General features: G+C 50.0%; 1 protein-coding gene across 5 annotated transcripts in view; it reads right to left on the minus strand.

Annotated features, from left to right (window-relative positions):
- The window catches only part of tln2b (talin 2b), a 352,925-nt gene that overhangs the window by 122,821 nt on the left and 206,297 nt on the right, over positions 1-23,807 (minus strand). For all 5 annotated transcript variants that reach the window (XM_059945979.1, XM_059945982.1, XM_059945978.1 and 2 more), the window contains exons 25-28: positions 17,590-17,724; positions 17,365-17,493; positions 9,582-9,684; positions 7,072-7,280 (exon numbers count right to left, since the gene is read on the minus strand). In XM_059945979.1, the coding sequence (XP_059801962.1) occupies positions 7,072-7,280; positions 9,582-9,684; positions 17,365-17,493; positions 17,590-17,724 (576 nt within the window). The remainder of the gene's footprint in view (positions 1-7,071; positions 7,281-9,581; positions 9,685-17,364; positions 17,494-17,589; positions 17,725-23,807) is intronic.

A 23,807-nucleotide genomic window follows, 5' to 3' on the forward strand; every position in this document is an offset into this window, starting at 1 on the left:
GGGGGGGGGTCACACAGGGTTGGATCAGTGGGGGGGGTGATCACACAGGGTTGGATCAGTGGGGGGGGGTGATCACACAGGGTTGGATCAGTGGGGGGGGTCACACAGGGTTGGATCAGTGGGTGATCACACAGGGTTGGATCAGTGGGGGGGGGTGATCACACAGGGTTGGATCAGTGGGGGGGGGTCACACAGGGTTGGATCAGTGGGGGGGTCACACAGGGTTGGATCAGTGGGGGGGTCACACAGGGTTGGATCAGTGGGGGGGGTGATCACACAGGGTTGGATCAGTGGGGGGGGTCACACAGGGTTGGATCAGTGGGGGGGTCACACAGGGTTGGATCAGTGGGGGGGTCACACAGGGTTGGATCAGTGGGGGGAGGGTGATCACACAGGGTTGGATCAGTGGGGGGGGTCACACAGGGTTGGATCAGTGGGGGGGGGTCACACAGGGTTGGATCAGTGGGGGGGGGATCACACAGGGTTGGATCAGTGGGGGGGTCACACAGGGTTGGATCAGTGGGGGGGGGTCACACAGGGTTGGATCAGTGGGGGGGGTCACACAGGATTGGATCAGTGGGGGGGGTGATCACACAGGGTTGGATCAGTGGGGGGGGATCACACAGTGTTGGATCAGTGGGGGGGGGATCACACAGGGTTGGATCAGTGGGGGGGGGGGTGATCACACAGGGTTGGATCAGTGGGGGGGGGTCACACAGGGTTGGATCAGTTGGGGGGGGGTCACACAGGGTTGGATCAGTGGGGGGGTCACACAGGGTTGGATCAGTGGGGGGGGGGTGATCACACAGGGTTGGATCAGTGGGGGGGTCACACAGGGTTGGATCAGTGGGGGGGTCACACAGGGTTGGATCAGTGGGGGGGGGGTCACACAGGGTTGTATCAGTGGGGGGGGTGATCACACAGGGTTGGATCAGTGGGGGGGGGTCACACAGGGTTGGATCAGTGGGGGGGTCACACAGGGTTGGATCAGTGGGGGGGTCACACAGGGTTGGATCAGTGGGGGGGGGTGATCACACAGGGTTGGATCAGTGGGGGGGGGTCACACAGGGTTGGATCAGTGGGGGGGGGTCACACAGGGTTGGATCAGTGGGGGGGTATCACACAGGGTTGGATCAGTGGGGGGGGGGATCACACAGGGTTGGATCAGTGGGGGGGGTCACACAGGGTTGGATCAGTGGGGGGGGGTCACACAGGATTGGATCAGTGGGGGGGGGTGATCACACAGGGTTGGATCAGTGGGGGGGGATCACACAGGGTTGGATCAGTGGGGGGGGGGGATCACACAGGGTTGGATCAGTGGGGGGGGTGATCACACAGGGTTGGATCAGTGGGGGGGTCACACAGGGTTGGATCAGTGGGGGGGGTCACACAGGGTTGGATCAGTGGGGGGGTCACACAGGGTTGGATCAGTGGGGGGGTCACACAGGGTTGGATCAGTGGGGGGGGGGGTCACACAGGGTTGGATCAGTGGGGGGGGTCACACAGGGTTGGATCAGTGGGGGGGTCACACAGGGTTGGATCAGTGGGGGGGGGATCACACAGGGTTGGATCAGTGGCGGGGTCACACAGGGTTGGATCAGTGGGGGGGTCACACAGGGTTGGATCAGTGGGGGGTCACACAGGGTTGGATCAGTGGGGGGGTCACACAGGGTTGGATCAGTGGGGGGGGTCACACAGGGTTGGATCAGTGGGGGGGGTCACACAGGGTTGGATCAGTGGGGGGGGGTCACACAGGGTTGGATCAGTGGGGGGGTCACACAGGGTTGGATCAGTGGGGGGGGTCACACAGGGTTGGATCAGTGGGGGGGGTCACACAGGGTTGGATCAGTGGGGGGGGGTCACACAGGGTTGGATCAGTGGGGGGGGTCACACAGGGTTGGATCAGTGGGGGGGGGTCACACAGGGTTGGATCAGTGGGGGGTCACACAGGGTTGGATCAGTGGGGGGGGTCACACAGGGTTGGATCAGTGGGGGGTCACACAGGGTTGGATCAGTGGGGGGGTCACACAGGGTTGGATCAGTGGGGGGGGTCACACAGGGTTGGATCAGTGGGGGGGGTCACACAGGGTTGGATCAGTGGGGGGGGGTCACACAGGGTTGGATCAGTGGGGGGGTCACACAGGGTTGGATCAGTGGGGGGGGTGATCACACAGGGGTGGATCAGTGGGGGGGGGTCACACAGGGTTGGATCAGTGGGGGGGATCACACAGGGTTGGATCAGTGGGGGGGTCACACAGGGTTGGATCAGTGGGGGGGATCACACAGGGTTGGATCAGTGGGGGGGGTCACACAGGGTTGGATCAGTGGGGGGGGATCACACAGGGTTGGATCAGTGGGGGGGGTCACACAGGGTTGGATCAGTGGGGGGGGGTCACACAGGGTTGGATCAGTGGGGGGGGATCACACAGGGTTGGATCAGTGGGGGGGGGTGATCACACAGGGTTGGATCAGTGGGGGTGATCACACAGGGTTGGATCAGTGGGGGGGGGTGATCACACAGGGTTGGATCAGTGGGGGGATCACACAGGGTTGGATCAGTGGGGGGGGTCACACAGGGTTGGATCAGTGGGGGGGGGTGATCACACAGGGTTGGATCAGTGGGGGGGTCACACAGGGTTGGATCAGTGGGGGGGTCACACAGGGTTGGATCAGTGGGGGGTCACACAGTGGTGGATCAGTGGGGGGGTCACACAGGGTTGGATCAGTGGGGGGGGGTGATCACACAGGGGTGGATCAGTGGGGGGGGTCACACAGGGTTGGATCAGTGGGGGGGGTCACACAGGGTTGGATCAGTGGGGGGGATCACACAGGGTTGGATCAGTGGGGGGGTCACACAGGGTTGGATCAGTGGTGGGGATCACACAGGGTTGGATCAGTGGGGGGGGGTCACACAGGGTTGGATCAGTGGGGGGGGATCACACAGGGTTGGATCAGTGGGGGGGGTCACACAGGGTTGGATCAGTGGGGGGGGTCACACAGGGTTGGATCAGTGTGGGGGGGTCACACAGGGTTGGATCAGTGGGGGGGTCACACAGGGTTGGATCAGTGGGGGGGGTCAAACAGAGTTGGATCAGTGGGGGGGTCACACAGGGTTGGATCAGTGGGGGGGGTGATCACACAGGGTTGGATCAGTGGGGGGAGTCACAGGGTTGGATCAGTGGGGGGGGATCACACAGGGTTGGATCAGTGGGGGGGGATCACACAGGGTTGGATCAGTGGGGGGGTCACACAGGGTTGGATCAGTGGGGGGGGTCACACAGGGTTGGATCAGTGGGGGGGGTCACACAGGGTTGGAACAGTGGGGGGGGTCACACAGGGTTGGATCAGTGGGGGGATCACACAGGGTTGGATCAGTGGGGGGGGGTGATCACACAGGGTTGGATCAGTGGGGCGGTCACAGGGTTGGATCAGTGGGGGGGTCACACAGGGTTGGATCAGTGGGGGGGTCACACAGGGTTGGATCAGTGGGGGGGGGTCACACAGGGTTGGATCAGTGGGGGGGGTGATCACACAGGGTTGGATCAGTGGGGGGGTCACACAGGGTTGGATCAGTGGGGGGGGAATCACACAGGGTTGGATCAGTGGGGGGGGATCACACAGGGATGGATCAGTGGGGGGGTCACACAGGGTTGGATCAGTGGGGGGGGTCACACAGGGTTGGATCAGTGGGGGGGGGAATCACACAGGGTTGGATCAGTTGGGGGGGTCACACAGGGTTGGATCAGTGGGGGGATCACACAGGGTTGGATCAGTGGGGGGGGAATCACACAGGGATGGATCAGTGGCGGGGTCACACAGGGTTGGATCAGTGGGGGGGGTCACACAGGGTTGGATCAGTGGGGGGGGATCACGCAGGTTTGGATCAGTGGGGGGGTCACACAGGGTTGGATCAGTGGGGGGGGGGTGATCACACAGGGTTGGATCAGTGGGGGGGGTCACACAGGGTTGGATCAGTGGGGGGGGGTCACACAGGGTTGGATCAGTGGGGGGGTCACACAGGGTTGGATCAGTGGGGGGGGGTGATCACACAGGGTTGGATCAGTGGGGGGGTCACACAGGTTTGGATCAGTGGGGGGGTCACACAGGGTTGGATCAGTGGGGGGGTGATCACAGGGATGGATCAGTGGGGGGGGGATCACACAGGGTTGGATCAGTGGGGGGGTCACACAGGGATGGATCAGTGGGGGGGGTGATCACACAGGGTTGGATCAGTGGGGAGGTCACACAGGGATGGATCAGTGGGGGGGTCACACAGGGTTGGATCAGTGGGGGGGGGTGATCACACAGGGTTGGATCAGTGGGGGGGTCACACAGGGATGGATCAGTGGGGGGGGGGATCACACAGGGTTGGATCAGTGGGGGGGGGTCACACAGGGTTGGATCAGTGGGGGGGTCACACAGGGTTGGATCGGGGGGGGGGGTCACACAGGGTTGGATCAGTGGGGGGGGGTCACACAGGGTTGGATCAGTGGGGGGGTCACACAGGGTTGGATCGGGGGGGTCACACAGGGTTGGATCAGTGGGGGGATCACACAGGGTTGGATCAGTGGGGGGGTCACACAGGGTTGGATCAGTGGGGGGGGGTCACACAGGGTTGGATCAGTGGGGGGATCACACAGGGTTGGATCAGTGGGGGGGGTCACTCAGGGATGGATCAGTGGGGGGGGGTGATCACACAGGGTTGGATCAGTGGGGGGGGGTCACACAGGGTTGGATCAGTGGGGGGGGGTCACACAGGGTTGGATCAGTGGGGGGGTCACACAGGGTTGGATCAGTGGGGGGGGTCACACAGGGATGGATCAGTGGGGGGGGTGATCACACAGGGTTGGATCAGTGGGGGGGGGGTCACACAGGGTTGGATCAGTGGGGGGGGTCACACAGGGTTGGATCAGTGGGGGGGGTCACACAGGGTTGGATCAGTGGGGGGGTCACACAGGGTTGGATCAGTGGGGGGGGTCACACAGGGTTGGATCAGTGGGGGGGTCACACAGGGTTGGATCAGTGGGGGGGGTCACACAGGGTTGGATCAGTGGGGGGGGATCACACAAGGTTGGATCAGTGGGGGGGGGTGATCACACAGTGTTGGATCAGTGGGGGGGTCACACAGGGTTGGATCAGTGGGGGGGGTCACACAGGGTTGGAACAGTGGGGGGGGGTCACACAGGGTTGGATCAGTGGGGGGGTCACACAGGGTTGGATCAGTGGGGGGGGTGATCACACAGGGTTGGATCAGTGGGGGGGTCACAGGGTTGGATCAGTGGGGGGGTCACACAGGGTTGGATCAGTGGGGGGGTCACACAGGGTTGGATCAGTGGGGGGGGGTCACACAGGGTTGGATCAGTGGGGGGGGTGATCACACAGGGTTGGATGAGTGGGGGGGTCACACAGGGTTGGATCAGTGGGGGGGGAATCACACAGGGTTGGATCAGTGGGGGGGGTCACACAGGGTTGGATCAGTGGGGGGATCACACAGGGTTGGATCAGTGGGGGGGGATCACACAGGGATGGATCAGTGGCGGGGTCACACAGGGTTGGATCAGTGGGGGGGGTCACACAGGGTTGGATCAGTGGGGGGGGGATCACACAGGTTTGGATCAGTGGGGGGGTCACACAGGGTTGGATCAGTGGGGGGGGTCACACAGGGTTGGATCAGTGGGGGGGTCACACAGGGTTGGATCAGTGGGGGGGGGTGATCACACAGGGTTGGATCAGTGGGGGGGTCACACAGGGTTGGATCAGTGGGGGGGTCACACAGGGTTGGATCAGTGGGGGGGTGATCACAGGGATGGATCAGTGGGGGGGGGGATCACACAGGGTTGGATCAGTGGGGGGGTCACACAGGGATGGATCAGTGGGGGGGGTGATCACACAGGGTTGGATCAGTGGGGAGGTCACACAGGGATGGATCAGTGGGGGGGTCACACAGGGTTGGATCAGTGGGGGGGGTGATCACACAGGGTTGGATCAGTAGGGGGGTCACACAGGGATGGATCAGTGGGGGGGGGATCACACAGGGTTGGATCAGTGGGGGGGGGGTCACACAGGGTTGGATCAGTGGGGGGGTCACACAGGGTTGGATCGGGGGGGGGGTCACACAGGGTTGGATCAGTGGGGGGGGTCACACAGGGTTGGATCAGTGGGGGGGTCACACAGGGTTGGATCGGGGGGGTCACACAGGGTTGGATCAGTGGGGGGATCACACAGGGTTGGATCAGTGGGGGGGTCACACAGGGTTGGATCAGTGGGGGGGGTCACACAGGGTTGGATCAGTGGGGGGGTCACACAGGGTTGGATCAGTGGGGGGGGTCACACAGGGATGGATCAGTGGGGGGGGGTGATCACACAGGGTTGGATCAGTGGGGGGGGGTCACACAGGGTTGGATCAGTGGGGGGGGGTCACACAGGGTTGGATCAGTGGGGGGGTCACACAGGGTTGGATCAGTGGGGGGGGTCACACAGGGATGGATCAGTGGGGGGGGTGATCACACAGGGTTGGATCAGTGGGGGGGGGGTCACACAGGGTTGGATCAGTGGGGGGGGGTCACACAGGGTTGGATCAGTGGGGGGGGTCACACAGGGTTGGATCAGTGGGGGGGGTCACACAGGGTTGGATCAGTGGGGGGGTCACACAGGGTTGGATCAGTGGGGGGGGGTCACACAGGGTTGGATCAGTGGGGGGGGATCACACAAGGTTGGATCAGTGGGGGCGGGTGATCACACAGGGTTGGATCAGTGGGGGGGGATCACACAGGGTTGGATCAGTGGGGGGGTCACACAGGGATGGATCAGTGGGGGGGGGATCACACAGGGTTGGATCAGTGGGGGGGGTCACACAGGGTTGGATCAGTGGTGCGTCACACAGGGTTGGATCAGTGGGGGGGGTGATCACACAGGGTTGGATCAGTGGGGGGGGTGATCACACAGTGGTGGATCAGTGGGGAGGTCATATAGGAGCAGGGTCGGTGATGGGGGTAAAGCTGGTAACGTTGGGTTGAGCTCAGCTTGGGTCCCTGGTGAAGTCAGCCCCCTACATGTTCCTGATGGGCCAACCTGTGCCAGCCGTTGCTGACTCTCAGCGTCTCCCGGTGAAGCCAGCGTCTGCTTGGCCTCCTGGATCAGAAGGGCAGACCCATCCATCACGTCACGTGCCGCGTCCAGCATGGAGCTCTGCGCGGGCGGGCTGTCAGTGGACGCTGCGACCCCACGAGCAGCTGAAGCCAGCGCCTTGAGGGCCTGTGCTGTTTCTCGAGCAGCGATGCCTGGGAAAAGAGCACCCTTCCATCAGTCACCTCACTTCAGCAGTTAATGCTCCACACACACAATACCCAGTCCAACACCCTGTCCACCCGTTGGAAAGCTCTTTGCCCCCCCAATGGCACCAGAGGTTAAGGACATCTGGCCTGGAGACTCATTGACCCTGATGACCCGCCTCCGGGGAAGAGGAGAATAATACAATGTCAAAGTCTAGGAGTATTAGTTACCGACAACAAGAATCCTTCATCAATACTAGCCTCTTCATTGCTGTGGATCAGCTTCTGAAAATTCAATAGGAGAATTCCTGCTGTGGTGCTGGAGCCTTTCCCTTCGTGACCACTTCTGTCCATACACAGGAAGTACAGACTTAGCTCACAGTATCGGAGTCTGATGGGGCGCTCAGTACTATGTAACTTTGGAAGTGTCCAGAAGAACGTTTTGACACAACAGATAAATGGATCAGAGAGAGCAGCAGGATTATTTATTCATTTAGCAATACAGCACTAAGTAGGCCCTTCACTACCCTAACCTAATCACTAGACAATTTACAACGATCAGTTAACCTACTCTGTCCTGTACGTCTTTGGACTGTGGGAGGAAACCAGAGAAAACTCACACATTCCACGCACTGAATTCCAGTGCCCCAAGCACTAACAGCATCCTGCTAACTGCCCTTATGGTCCTTGCCTTGGGAAACTAAGCTGGTTAGGTGCAGGGAGTGTCAGTGGTGGAGCAGTTGGAGTTGTTATGGAAAAAGTACAGGGAAAAACCAAGAATAAAGGTCTTAAGTTGGGGGAAGGCCAATTCATTTAAATTAGCCAGCTCCAGTTTTTTTTTTGGAGAGGCAACTTGATAGAGGTGTACAAGATTGAGGGTCATAGACAAGGGTAGACAGCCATCGACTATTCCCTGAAGATATGATAGCCAAGACCAGGGGACATCTGTTTCAGGTGGGCAGAGGAAAGTTTACGGGAGACGTCAAAGGCAGTTTTTTTTTAAACGCAGGGAGTGGTGAATGTGCCTGGAACACTCTTCTGGGGCTGGTGGTAGAGGCTGATACATCAGGGACATTTAAAGGACTCTTCGATACATGGATGTAAGAAAGACAGAGTTATGGGCTGTATACTTATTTATTTGCAGGTACAGCACAGAACAGGCCCACCGAGCACACTGCCCAGCAGCCCACCTATTTAACCCTACTCAAATCACAGGACAATTTACAATGACCAATTAATCTACTGACCAGTATGTCTTTGGGACGTGGGAGGAAACCCACATGGTCACAGAGAGAACATATAAACTCCTTACAGACAGCACTGGAATTGAACTCTGATCCCCAGAGCTGTAATAGAGTCTTGCTAACTGCTACACTACCGTGGTATAGGAGTTGAGGGTCAGGTTGATTGAGGACTAGTTTTGTATAGGGTCAACACAACACCATGGGCTGAAGGGTCACAGAACTGTGCTGTACTGGTTTATATTGGATGGGAGATTGGAGCATCTACCTGCAGTTAAATCTATCACTGCACAGTGGGAGACATTGAAAGAGTTTCGAGCCAACAAGATCCTGTAAAGGCAAAGTCCAAGGGGACGTCAAGGGATTTTGAGGTTTGGATAATACGGAAAAGGAAGCAAATGCACGGTACAGGGACGCAATCGAAAGGCACGTTAAGAGTGCTGGGATCTGGGAGAAGGTGCTGCGCTGGTCACTATGTACATGTTTAACCACCTGGCAGGGTCCCATGCTGTACATTTCTATGATGGGGGTCTAGTGTAATACTGAGAAATAGAGAGCTTTGTCATTATTGCAGGATAAGATATTACTATAATATCCAGAACTGATACAATAGAAATGCTGTGGAAACATGTTGTATTTGTGTGAGGGCCTGCAGCCTCTGATGTAGAATTAGGTGTTGGAAAAAAATGTATCACTCAAATCTAACATTGTATGCCATTCCCCCAGCTGCCTTGTCCATCATTCTGATAATCTGGCCCATGGACTCGAATTCAGAGGCATGATGGTGACTCGTCCTGGGACTGGAGGCCTGACTGCAAATGAGGGTGGGAGGCTGGGAAAGGGGCTTGTCTTTCTGTTGTTCTGTTTGTTTGTTTTTGTTTTGTTGTATGTTTGTTGTATGTTGGTTGCATGTTGTTCTGCTGAATACAGTGGACACGCGATACTGATGTTGGAATGTGTGGCAACGCCTACGGCACATCCTGAGCTTGTGTTGGCTGTTAAAGCAAAATGACGCATTTCACTGTATGTTTCGACATTTGTGTGATAAACAAATCTACTATTCACATACCTGTATAATGTTCATTGCCTTGAGCTGCACAGGTAAGAAGCTGGGCCATCGAAGAGCCAACGGCCTTGGACATACTTCCCAAATCCTGCGCACATTTTTCCAACTGAAATGTTAAAAGGGTTCCATCACTGCACAGTTCCACCACTGACGAGTCATGTGTAACATTTCCACTGCTCCAGAATTTATAACCTTCAAGTTATTGGCTCTGCTTGACACCATGACTTCAGCAAGTTTCCCACTCACAAAAAGTGATGCCAGAGCAGATCATGCATCCTCAATAGACCCTGCCCAAGTGGTTATCTATGCAGTTGCCTGCAAATTCAATTTCACTGAAGTTTGACACCGCCACAAAATTGCAGTCTTATTTCACTGCAAATTCTAACTTTTAAGGACATGGGAAACAGAAGAAATAGGGAGCAAAAGCCCAAACATGTGATTAAGTCGTGTGATCATGAATTTGGTTCACTTATTTAGTCATTCAACATTCCCTTTGTCCCTTAGACCTGCTGGTCTCACACCGGTGGCGGCTCTTAAGAGTATGTAACCTTTGGTTAGACCTGCTGGTCTCACACCGGTGGCGGCTCTTAAGAGTATGTAACCTTTGGTTAAACAGATACCTCTTCACCAGCAATGGGTGTGCTAACCTCAATATTCACTACACTGAACAACCCAGCAACACCTCCCCATCCCTGCAAACTCTACCAACTTGAAAGCAACAGCAAGCACACGCAGTCAACTGCCACTGCACAGACATTCTCCTCCAAGTCACTACCCTGACTTGAAAATAGTCTGCCATTCCTTCAGGTCCACTGCAAAGTTACAGATTCCAAAATTAACAGGACAGTAGGGATACCTTGACTAGAAGGAAGATGCAGAGTAATTGGCTATCCTCATCGTCTTCAGCATTCCTGCAGGATTAAGGATAGCGTGAATCCTGAGGTGGGAGATGAGACCAATGTGGGAACCACAGACCCTCACCTGTGACAGATATGGCCACAGACTGGTGAGTGAGTGGTCCATGTTCTCCCAGTGCCTGGTTTCAGGGTTCTCACCTCAATGCCCAATGATCTTTCTAGCTGCTGTGCAGTTCACATACAACCAAAGCACACAGCTCTCACCCTGACCAGACCAGCTTGAGTTACACAGATATCAGACAAGCCTAGATAGGAAGCCATATCAATCAGCTCAATAAGCACAGTCAGCTGACATCAGGAGAAATTACATCAACACATAGCTGTGTGCCCTGGAGGAAATTCAACTGAAGGGACGGTGGACCGAGCACAGCATCTGGGGAGAGTGAGGGCTGGATTGGCCAGTGTAGGGGCACTTCCATGTAGACATTTCGTCAATGAAAGTGCGACGCAGGCGATAAATGTACACTTGATTTAAAGGCTGTGAAAAACATGATCTCCAGACCATTGCCTATAATACTAAAGAATGACAATATTACCTCACAAAAAATGGCAGATGGAATGGCTGTTGCACTCAGGACCACACAGTGAGTGGTTGGGCACTGAGGAGTGTGATGGAGCAAAGGGATCTGGGAGTACAGGGCCTTAATTCATTGAAAGTGGCATCACAGGTAGATAGGGTCATAAAGAAAGTTCTTGGCACCTTGGCCTTCATAAATTAAAGTACTGAGTACTGGAGTTGGGATGTTATGTTGAAGATGTGTAAGACGGTGAGACCTAATTTGGAGTATCGTGTGTAGTTCTGGTCACCTACCACCATAAGAGATGTAAATAACGTTGAAAGAGCAGAGAGAAAATTTCCCAAGGATGTTGCCTGGACCGGAGGACCTGAGTTATGAGGAAAGATCGAATAGGTTAGAACTTTATTCCCTAGAATGTAGGGGAGATTTGATAGAGGTGTACAAAATTATGAGGGGTATAGATGGGGCAAATGCAAGCAGGCCTTTTCCACTGATGTTGGGTAAGACTAGAACTAGAGGTCATGGGTTTAGGGTGAAAAGTGAAATGTTTAAGGGGAACACGAGGGGAAACTTCTTCACTTAGTGTGTGGTGAAACTGGGGAACGAGCTGTCAATGCTAGTGGTGGATGTGATTTCAATTTCACCGTTATGGAGGGCTATAGTCCGGGTCAATGGGACAAGGCAGTTCAAATGGTTTGGCATGGACTGTAGCTATGTGTTTTCGAGGACTATGAACTCTTCCTCTCCAGCCTGGTATACTGCACATAAAACACAGGGCCAGTCCACAGAGTTCTTCCCCGATGACTCATATATCATTGTGTTTAGTATGGCCCCCTGCAATCTACCTTCAAGAGATGCTCCCAGATCAGAGGCATGGCAATGTGACGTCAGCTGAACACAAGTTCCAACCATGATGGAAACATGCAACAGTGGAAGTAAAGGAGAGTAGAAAAATAAAAGAGAAGAAGTATAACATAGCAAAGATGGGAGGACTGGGAAGCTTTTAAAGAGCAACAGAAGATAACAAAAAAGGCAATACGTGGAGAAAAAATGAGGTATGAAGGTAAACTAGCCAAGAATATAAAGGAGGATAGTAAAAGCTTCTTTAAGTATGTGGAAAGAAACGAAAACTAGTTAAGACCAAAATTAGGCCATTGAAGACAGAAACGGGTGAATTTATTATGGGGAACAAAGAAATGGCAGATGAGTTGAACAGGTGTTTGGGATCTGTCTTCACTAGGGAAGACACAAACAATCTCCCAGATGTAACAGTGGCCAAAGGAACTAGGGTAAAGGATGAACTGAAGGAAATTTATATTAGGCAAGAAACGGTGTTGGATAGGTTGTTGAGTCTGAAGGCTGATAAGTCCCCAGGACCTGATGGTCTGCATTCCAGGGTACTTAAAGAGGTGGCTCTAGAAATCGTGGACACATTGGTAATCATTTTCCAATGTTCTATAGATTCAGGATCAGTTCCTGCGGATTGGAGGGTGGCTAATGTTGTCCCACTTTTCAAGAAAGGAGGGAGAGAGAAAACAGGGAATTATATACCGGTTAGCCTGACGTCAGTGGTGGGAAAGATGCTGGAGTCAGTTATAAAAGAGGAAATTACGACACATTTGGATAGCAGTAGAAGGATCAGTCCGAGTCAGCATGAATTTACGAAGGGGAAATCATGCTTGACTAATCTACTGGAGTTTTTGAGGATGTAACAATGAAAATGGACAAGGGAGAGCCAGTGGATGTAGTGGACCTGAACTTTCAGAAAGCCTTTGATAAGGTCCCAAAAAGGAGATTAGTGGGCAAAATTAGGGCACACGGTATTGGGAGCAGTGTACTGACATGGATTGAAAATTGGCTGGCTGACAGGAAACAAAGAGTAGTGATTAATGGGTCCCTTTCGGAATGGCAGGCTGTGACCTGTGGGGTACCGCAAGGTTCGGTACTGGGACCGCAGCTGTTTACAATATACATTAATGATTTAAATGAAGGGATTAAAAGTAATATTAGCAAATTTGCCGATGACACAAAGCTGGGTGGCAGTGAGAAATGTCAGGAGGATGTTATGAGAACGCAGGGTTAATTAGACAGGCTAGGTGAGTGGGCGAATGTATGGCAGATGCAGTTTAATGTGGATAAATGTGAGGTTTTCCACTTTGGTGGCAAGAACAGGAAGGCAGATTCTATCTAAATGGCATCAAGTTAGGAAAAGGGGAAGTACAACGAGATCTAGGTGTTCTTGTACATCAGTCAATGAAAGCAAGCATGTCGATACAGCAGGCAGTGAAGAAAGCTAATAGCATGCTGGCCTTTATAACAAGAGGAATTGAGTATAGGAGTAAAGAGGTCCTTCTGCAGCTGTACAGAGCCCTGGTGAGACCCCACCTGGAGTATTGTGTGCAGTTTTGGTCTCCAAATTTGAGGAAGGACATTCTTGCTATTGAGGGAGTGCAGCGTAGGTTCACAAGGTTAATTCCCGGAATGGTGGGACTGTCACATGTTGAAAGATTGGAGCGACTGGGCTTGTACACACTGGAATTTAGAAGGATGAGAGGGGATCTGATTGAAACATATAAGATTATTAAGGGATTGGACACACTGGAGGCAGGAAGCATGTTCCCGCTGATGGATGAGTCCAGAACTAGAGGCCACAGTTTAAGAATAAGGGGTAGGCTATTTAGAACAGAGATGTGGAAAAACTTTTTCACCCAGAGAGTTGTGGATATGTGGAATGCTCTGCCCCAGAAGGTAGTGGAGGCCAAGTCTCTGGATGCATTCAAGAGAGAGTTAGATAGAGCTCTTATAGATAGCGCGGTCAAGGGATATGGGGAGAGGGCAGGAACGGGGTACTGATTGTGTATGATCAGCCATGATCACAGTGAATGGAGGTGCTGGCTAGAAGGGCCGAATGGCCTACTCCTGCACCTACCACCATGCCCATGGATGAACGACACACACGGCCACCACACACCAGTGAATATTAATCGATGCTACACCATCCTAAGTGAACACCACACTGTCTGTCACCCATTCCCTAATATTTTCGTGATTACATGGACGGCGGCTTTGGCACTGCTTCCTACACTCATGCAAACCTCATCATCAACCTTCGCCATTAAGTTCCACCCTGCTCTCAAATTCACGGGAACCATTTCCAACACTTCTCTCCCTTTTCTAGCTCTCTATCTCCTTGTCAGGATACAAACTATATCCCAAACTATAAACTAATTGCTCCACAGTCACTAAGACGACACCTCACGATGTGGCTTCCTTTGTGTTGATGAGATCAAACTCCGACTGAGCAATTGCTCTGCACAGCCCCTACATCTGTCTGTAACTGCCATTCTGAGCTCAGAGCTGCTCTTTCAACCCTCCTCATTCCTACACAGACCTGTCCATGCTCGGCCAGAGTGAGGCCTGTTGCAAACAAGGGGAACAACACTTGAGTAGTCTACAACCCAGTCACCTGAACATTGAACTTTCCAATTTTAGTTAGCCCTCACCTGATGTTTTCCCCTCCCTTCCAATCCTCCTACGTTTCTCTTCTTTGGCTAAAGCGCCCCACCTCCACTTCATTCAGTTTCAAGCACTTTCCCTTCCTGAATACATCCACTCACCCACACTTTCACCAGCATACCCTCCAGTCTACCAACTGGTTCTGGTTATACCTCTCTCTTAATTTTTTTTAAAACAGTATCACCTACCTTTCCCAGTAGCCCTTTTTGTTCCTACTTTTCATCCACTATCTCCGTCTTCATTCTTCCTCTCCCCACGTCGTTCCACTTGCCTCTTTTTATTTGTCTGCCTCAATCGATCATCCTTGCCAATGTCCCAATGACACCCCTCCCAATCCCCCCATTCGGTCAATCTACAGTCACAGAGTCATACACACAAAGCCATCTCTTCAGCCCAACTAGTCCATACAGTCCAAGATGATCCCATCCAACTAGTCCCAACAGTTGGCTCATAACCTTCACACACTTCCCTATCCATGCAGCTGTCCAATGGTCTTTTGCTATCGTATCTAATTCAACTACTTGCCCTGGCAAGCTCATTCCACATACATACCACTCCCCCTTGTAAAAATAGTTGCCCTTCAAGCTCCTATTAAATTTTTCCCTTCTCACCTAAACCCACATCCTCTAATAACCAACTCTGGTAAAGACTGAGTGTATTCATGTCATTTATGCCACTCATGACTTTATATATCTTGGTAAGATCACCTTTCAGTCTCCTACACGCTAATGAAAAAAAGTCCCAGCCTGTCCAACTTCCAACGACAACTTAGTCTCCCAAGTTCTGCCAATATTCTTGTAAATCTTCTTTTGCATTCTTTCTAGTTCAATGTTATCTTTCCTACAGCAAGGCAACCAAAACAGAACACCGTGTTACCTCCTCCACCCCGGGCAACCCGTTCCAAGCACCCACCCATCTCTGTACGCAACAACTTACCCCACACATCTCCTTTGAACTTTCCTCTCACTTTAAATACAAGTCCTGTAATTCTTGACAGTTCTACCCTGGGAAACAGATCCTGACTCGCTACTCTATCTATCCCTCTTATAATCTTATAAAACCTCTACTAGGTCTCCACTCAGCAGAACACCAGAATAAAAAGCCCCAATTTATCCAAGCTGTCTTTATAGCTCAAACTCTCTAATCTAAGCAGCAACCTCTTCTGTACCCTTTCCAAAATGTCTAAAACCCCCCTGTAATTGGGTGACAATAACTGCACACAACATTTCTAAGTGCGACCTAATTTTTACATGTTTTACATAGCTGCAACATGACTTATTGACTCTTAATCAATACCCTGACCAACAAAGGCAATCAATCATACCATATGCCTTCTATCAGTCCATAGCCTACTTTTTTTCAATGATGAGGCTAAGAGAAAAGATGTCCTCCTTCTTCAAAGAGTTTCCACTTCTTTCACCATTGATGCTGTCCTCACCAGCATCTCCCCCATTTCCCAGACATCCGCACTCACCCCATCTTCCCACACCTTAACAGTTTCTCGTCTTCACCTGCTAACCCATGAGCCTCTGCATCCAGCACATCTTTCTCTGCAACTTCTGCCACCATCAACGGGATCCTACCAAAAAACACATCTTTACCTCCCTCACCCCCAAGTTCCACTGTCCACTTCCTGCAGTGATTGCTCCTGGTGATTCCCTTATCTCTTCCCACTAATCTCCCTCCTGCAAGCACCAGAAATGCCACACCTGCCCATTCACCTCCTGCCTTACCTCCACTGAGGGCCCCAAACAGTGTTGTCTGTTGTATCCGGTGCTCCCGGTGTGGCCTCCTCTACAACGTAACTTGGGGGAACCAGTAAGTTGAACACCAAAAACAGAAATGGCCAACCATTTTAACTCCTATTTCCATTCCAACTGTGAGATGTTGGTCTATGGCCTCCTCCTTTGCCATGATCAGGCCTATCTCAGGGTGGAGGAGCAAACATCATATTCCATCGAGGTAGCCTCCAACGTGATGGCATGAACATCAACTTCTCCTCCCAGTAATTTTTTTTCCTCCCCTTTCCCTCTTTTTCTATTCCCCACTCAGACCTCTTACCTCTTCTCACTTGCCCCTCCTTCTTCCCTTTCTGCCATGGTATGCTCCCATCAGATTTCCTCTTCTCTAGCTTTTCCCTTTCTTACCCCCCTTGGCTTCATCTATCAACTTCTAGCTCATTCTCCTTCACCCCTCCCCCCACCGTTTTATTGTGGCATCTTCCCCTGTCTTTTCCAGTCCTGAAGAAAGGTCTTAGCTTGAAACGTTGCTTGTTTATTCACTTCCGTAGATGCTGCCTGACCTACTGAGTTCCTCCTGCATTTTGTGTGCCTTCTTTTTTGCCCTGTCTACTTATATGGCACCATGAGGGAGCGTTAGACATAGACCCAAAGTTCCCTCTTCACATCAATGCTGCTAAGAAACCTGCTGTAATCTGTATACTTTCCTGTTACAGCAGACCCCCCAGAGAGCAATATCTCACACCTGCTTGAATTAAGCTCCATCTGCCATTTCTCTGTCTATACCTGCAACTGAGCTACATCCCACTGTAACCTGAGACATCTCCGTACCCTACCAATCTTTGAATCATCTGCAAACTTTGTCACCCATCTACTCCAGAACCCAAACAGTTCAAGGCTCAACAGTTTGGGTGATGACATGAAACCACCCACTTCCTCTCAGATACAAACTACTGGTCCAATATCACCAGGCCAGGCCTGGCTCTGTGGGGGACACCTCACTGTTGCTGACGGAGGGCATGTGGATGATGTGATGTCACATGATCTACCTCTGTTAGAAAGAACCAGAATGGCTGCAGAAGCTGGTCTAACTCACCGTTTCCCCAGGCAGCGGTTTCAGTTGTCCATCCACTGCGGCCATCTTGGCATCCTGGAGTTCGTTCCTCAACGTCTGTACTGACTGCAATGCGGAGTCGATCTCCATGGGCCCGCAGGCCTCCTGAGCCTGCATCCAAAGAATCAAATACCATTTACGCATTATATTTTCAATAAAGGCTCACTGTTAAAAGAATTACCGTGGGACTTTGCACTCACTACTTGCCTTTTGAACGGATGTCCTCAGCTCAGCCAGACTGGTGGCGAGGTTTTTGGCACACTGCCCCAGCTGCATGGCAGCGGCCTGGTCTGTCACCGTGGGCACAGCGGCTTTTGCAGAGGAGACCATCTTACTTCCGGGCTGGAGAAACACAATGCTACAGTTAGCCAGGACACACTTTGGCTTCTGTGGCTTCAAAGATCCCCATGAGAAACAACAGAAAGGAAACCACAGCTCCGAGCTTGGGAACCTTGCAGCAAAAAGCACAGATTAACAACCAAACAATCTGTTGTCTTTTTCAGCATTAACCATTGAAGGAACATGAGGCAGAAATCTTTATCTCCAATCTGAAATTGTATCATTTTGTCACTGACATCTACTTCAACAAGTAGTGGGGATTATCTGAAAAATGACACTCCTAACTCAGCAGCAGTGGAATGGACCATCATACTAGATCTGGTGCTTCATCCTCTGAGGTGGGTGCTGGTTCACATCCTACACACAGAGACAAGGGAGTGACCCACTCAGCCACTGCCAACATTTTGTCTATGTAACACAACACACAAACTCTTCACATGGTTTCTGCTGAACGATTGCAATACAGAATCTCAGAACAAAATGCCAGCCCGAGGTTTCAGCATTATAGTAATTGTTTAATTTCATTCGGTACATTCAGCATGACCACCCCTGGTGTTGTATGTTTGGAGTTTGAATGTTCTCCCTTGGTTTCCCCACGTACTTCAGTTTCACTACCCCCACCATCACAAAGATGGTTATCCACTGTAAATTGCAGCTGTATAAGTAGACATCAGGCATTGAGGATTAGTAACATCTCCTCCTCACTGACCCTCAGCACAGGCGCACCTCAAGGCTGCATGCTAAGGCCCTCTGCTCTACTCTCTATACCAGGGGTGGCCAACCTTTTACACTCCATGCATCAATATTTTCACACATGAGTTCAGATGTGCCACACAACTCTTGCACCCCCATTCAACTCTGGTAAAAATATGTTAATATAGACATATTTGACATATATAAAAACAAGATAAACATTACTTACCTTAATGAGACTTTTGAGTCTGTTTAGTTTTCGCCAAGCTTTTAATATTTGGAGTTAAATTAATTACTGAGAGCAGCAGAGAATTCTTCAAATTTGAATCAGTCAATCGCGACCTCGTTTTGTTTTTAATCAATTTCATGGCTGACAATGCTTGTTCACATCTGCACGTCGTTCCGAAACGACAGGTATAACTGTGGGGAAAATTTCTTAGTTCTGGAAAACGTTCATAGGGTAATGATCGCTGGAAATTAATCATGTCAGAAGCATTTGGGACTGAGGGAAGCTCATCAAATTTCATATTCAATAATGAATTTGTTTTCAAGTCAGTAAGTTCCATTTGTATGTTACTTAAGCATCTTCATGATTTTTTGTTCACTAAGTGAAAATGGGTTTATAAGTGCAAGTATGCAGTCTTCTTCTTTAGCAAAATCAGGAAAACGACTTTCAAATGACTCTTGCAATAACCTGATTTTTTTCAATATATTTTGTAAAATTGTCATTATCGTCAGCACATACACTGTGGAAACTGGCTCAGATTCTCATTTTCTAACTGAGAGGTGAACAGTTTTAACTTCATCTTGAATGCGTTGATATCATTTACTAAGCTAGAAAACAATTTGTTCTTGCCCCGGAGTTTCAAATTTAGATCACTGAGATGGCTGGTAACATCAACTAAAAATGCTAAATCAAATAGCCAATTGTTAAAAGGGCTCTTTCCTCAGGCAGCTCTTTTTTTTCCCAAGGAAGTTATGAACAGTATTTTTCAGTTTCCAGAGTCTATTCAGACCCTGTCCTCTAGAAAGCCAGCACACCTCACAATGAAGGACGAGATCGCCATATTCCACATCTAACAGTTCACAATATTCCCTGAATTCTCGTCTGTTTAATCCTCTGCTCTAATTTTATTCACACATTTCACAACCAGTAACATAACATGCTGCAAATTTAAAGTTTTCCCACACAGTGACTCTTGGTGTATAACACAGTGATATTTTAGTAGAGGATGACCTAAAAAGTTTTCATGCAAAGTTGTAGTCCCAGCGGCTTTACCTATCATTGATGCCGCTCCGTCAGTACAAACACCGATGAGTTTACTAGAATCTAGTTGTAGATTTTCTAGGCATGATTTTACTTTGTCAAATATGTCTGATCCTCTTGCTTTTCCATGAAGAGACTCAAGACCGATGAGTTCTTCAAAGACGCTAAAATTATCATCAATTCCTCTTATAAAGATGCTTAACTGAGCTACATCACATATGTCAGCAGATCTGTCCAAAGCTGAAGAAAAGCAAGTACAAGCATGAACAAGGTCTTTCTGTGGCTCAGATACATCATGACAGAGTTCTTTGGTGCATCTTGTAACTGTTTGCTTTGACAGAACAATTTCATCTACTTTCCTTTCGATATTTTTATCACCAAGACATCTTGCAAATATTTGGAGACAAGGCTTAACAATTTCTTCACCTTCAGAGAAAGACTTCCATTTTTTAACCAATGCTAAAGCAATTTCAAAGGACGCTCTGTCATTACCAAACTTTCACAACTGCTTTTAACAAATATATTTTGTCTTCTTTTGATTTCTTCCTTTTTGTTAATCACATATTCTCTCCTTAACTCAGACCCAAGCACTAGCTTCAGTTTTCCTTCTATTTCAGTCTGATGTTGTGTCTTATAGTGTCTATTAAGATCATGTCTTCTATTATGAGAGGAAGTGTTTTCACAAACAATGCACAATGGTTTTCCTGATGGACCCGCTATAAATAAGAACTCATTTTCCCACTGTTCATTGAATTCACACTTACTATCACTTTCTGCTTTTCTTTTGCTAATTTTCTTTTGCACTGTGATGGGTAACTGAATGTAAAAACAAGGTTTAATTTTCAAAAAAGTACAAAACTGTAAGTGTTCACAAAGGACGAACAAAGCACAACTCTGTAGCGCACGTGTGTCAATTGTAAAATGACTGGCAAAAACCTGCGACGCACCACTGGTGCAGATGCCTGGCACCTCAGGATCAAACAAGTATCGAACATTGTTTTTTTTAAATTGAAAACAGATTAATGTGAAAGAAGACAACATTCGCCAAAAGATGTGCATGAAATAATAAAATCACCAAAAATAATTGTCAAGTTTTAGATTTATTCTCCGTAAAACCCATTTCTAGCTCTAAGCTACTTGAATTCCTGTTATAGATTTTTTAATACTTTTTGCATGAGTAGGCTTACTTTTTTATTATTATCACTGGGTGCAATGCGCCATTTCTAATCGTCCAATGCGCCACAGGTTGCCCATCCTTGCTCTATTTGCACACGACTGCGTAGCTAAGCACAGCTTCAACAGTGTGCACTGAGTGGCTGAAACTCGGGGAGCGAGGGCAGAATAAAACATGACCGGTGCAGGACTAGTGTTAATGGGTGATTGATGGCCAGCATGGATCTGTGGGCTGAAGAGCCTGTTTCCATGATGTATGACCTATGTTCTAGAACTAAGCATGCAGAATCCATCCGTGTCAGTACACGTACACATGTGTCAGGTGGCTGTTCATGAACTAGAGCTCTACATTCAACACAATAATCTCATCCAAACTTATCATCAGTCTTCAGGATCTAAGCCTCTGTACCTTACTCAGCAGATTTCAGTCAGTGAGGATCGGCAACAACGTCTCCTCCTCACTGACCATCAACATAGATGCACTTCAAAGTCACATGAATGTATGGCTAAACATCACTTCAGCACCATATACACAATGAGTCAACATACAAGAGTTAAATAGGACATCTGGTTGAGTGGCACTGCAACAACAACCTCTGACAATGTCAGTAAAACTAAAGAGCTGATTGTTGACTTGAGGAAGGGGAAGCAGGTTGAACATGCATTGGGAGATTAGTGGTGGAGAGAGTCGGCTTTAAATTACTGGCCATTAACATCTCAGATGACCTGCCCTGGGCCTAGTAATATGAAATCACGAGGAATTTGTACAAGATCTTCTACCCTTTTGTACAAGATATTAAGAGGAACAGACAGAGTGGACAACTAGCGCCTCTTCCCCAGGGCACCACTGCTCAGTACAAGAGGACATGGCTTTAAGGTAAGGGGAGGGAAGTTCAAGGGGGATATTAGAGGAAGGTTTTTCACTCAGAGTGGTTGGTGCGTGGAATGCACAGCCTGAGTCAGTGGTGGAGGCAGATACACTAGTGAAATTTAAGAGACTACTAGACAGGTATATGGAGGAATTTAAGGTGGGGGGGTTATATGTGAGGCAGGGTTTGAAGGTCGACACAACATTGTGGGCCGAAGGGCCTGTAATGTGCTGTACTATTCTATGTTCTATGAATTGCAGACCAGCATTTCTACTTTCTTAGGAGGAAGTTCCTAAAGATTGTCAGAGCTGGCGGTGGTAATGGGGATAAGCTCCCACTACCTATTAAGTGCTCCCAATAGCGTGTTCCTCAAATAGCCTCTGTCAACCAAGTCCAGTTCTGGGCCTTCGTATGGGCTTAGTTACTAAGCCCAGCAGAATCCTTTCCACTGAAGGGGCAAGGGCAGACAGGAGAAGGGGCAAGGGCAGGTTACTGGCGCCTTACAACCAGTCGCTTCAGGCTGATGGGGGTTAGCAGCTCACCTAGGGGAAGGAAACTGCTGATTTCAAACCTCCACTGTGTAATGGCTGTATCCACTCATGGGGAAGGCTTTGGGAGTAAACCCCGAGGGAAAAACCTGGAGCTGGAGTCCCAAAGGCGGTCCTACATTGAGTTCAATGCCGACTGGCAACTGCTGGTACCAAACTGTATCGGGCTCTGCCGTTCCTTTGGGTTCATCAGATGTGTGGGGAGGGGGAGCTTGCTACATAGGCAACAGCTTGTTCTCCGTATTGTCCTGGTCTGGCTTGCTTATCAACATGGATGCAACATCCGTGGCCGACCCTGACCAAGAGGAGGCTCACTCCGTCACCAAACATCCTACAAACAGGTGCCCTGTTGACAGCAGCCTGTCTGGCTGCATCACGGTCTGGTAGAGCAATCCAAAAGCACAGGAAGCTGCAGAGTAGTGGTCCCAACCCACCAGATGACGGGCAAATCACTCCCCAACATTAGTGGTACCTACAGGAGGTGCTGCCTTAAGGAGGTGACATCTATCACCATCTTCTCACAGCTACCAATAGGCAGGAAGTACAGAAGGCTGAAGTCCAACACCATCAGGTTTAAGAACAGCTACTTCCCTTCAACCATGAGTCTTCAACCAATGGGAACAACCTTAATCACAAATGTGCAGAGCAATGCCATGACCCCTTTGACTATGTTATAAAACAAGACTTGTTTTTTTGTTATAATTATATTGTATCATTTTATGCTTTCTATATGAATGCCACTTCTATACGACTGTGATGCTGCAGCAAGTAAGATTGTCAATGTGCCTGTGCATACGTGTACAATAAACTTTGACTTGCCACACTGACATCAAAAATCAACGGAGGGTCACTGACCTGAAATGGGAACTCTGACTCTCTTCTCATTGATGCTGCCTGACCTCCCGGCAGCTTCTAGCATTTTTATTCTTATTTTGGATTCCAGTTTCTATAGTTATATACAATCTTTCTCATGCAAAAAAGCAAAACATTGTTCAGGTATGTCTAGTTGATCCAGCTAATCACTGACTGAACAGTCCAGCCTCCACCATCAGTAAAGCACTGAGGTGAGAGCGACTGCCTCAAGGCAGTGCCTCATACGCGAGACATCGAGGAGTCTGCTAAAATTGAGGTTAGTCATCCCCACCTAGACCGAGCCAACTTCAGTTGCTTCCATCGTGAGTGGGAATATTCTTTCAAAATGACCTAATGTTCAAAGCCATTGCTTGCAACAACATCAAGTCAACAGCCACGCACAGGCCGGTAATTCAAGCATAAGTTGCACTTGTCCCACCACCTCATCATTTCTGATAACTGCTGCCTTCTGTGTTAAAATTTTAGCCCTCAGATCTCCTTCAAGTTTCTCTACCCTCACCTTAAGCTTGAGCTTGCTAGTTCTGGACTCCTCTGCCCTGGGGACAAAGGCTGGTTATCTATCTTATTTATGCCTCTCATAAATTTATAAACTCCCTAAGTTCACCCTAGGCATCTTTTGTTTTTCTGAGAACAACTACCAGTCTATTTGGGGTCTCCTCATAA

Source organism: Hypanus sabinus, chromosome 21 (genome assembly GCF_030144855.1).
Source record: "Hypanus sabinus isolate sHypSab1 chromosome 21, sHypSab1.hap1, whole genome shotgun sequence".
Classification (NCBI taxonomy): Eukaryota; Metazoa; Chordata; class Chondrichthyes; order Myliobatiformes; family Dasyatidae; genus Hypanus; species Hypanus sabinus.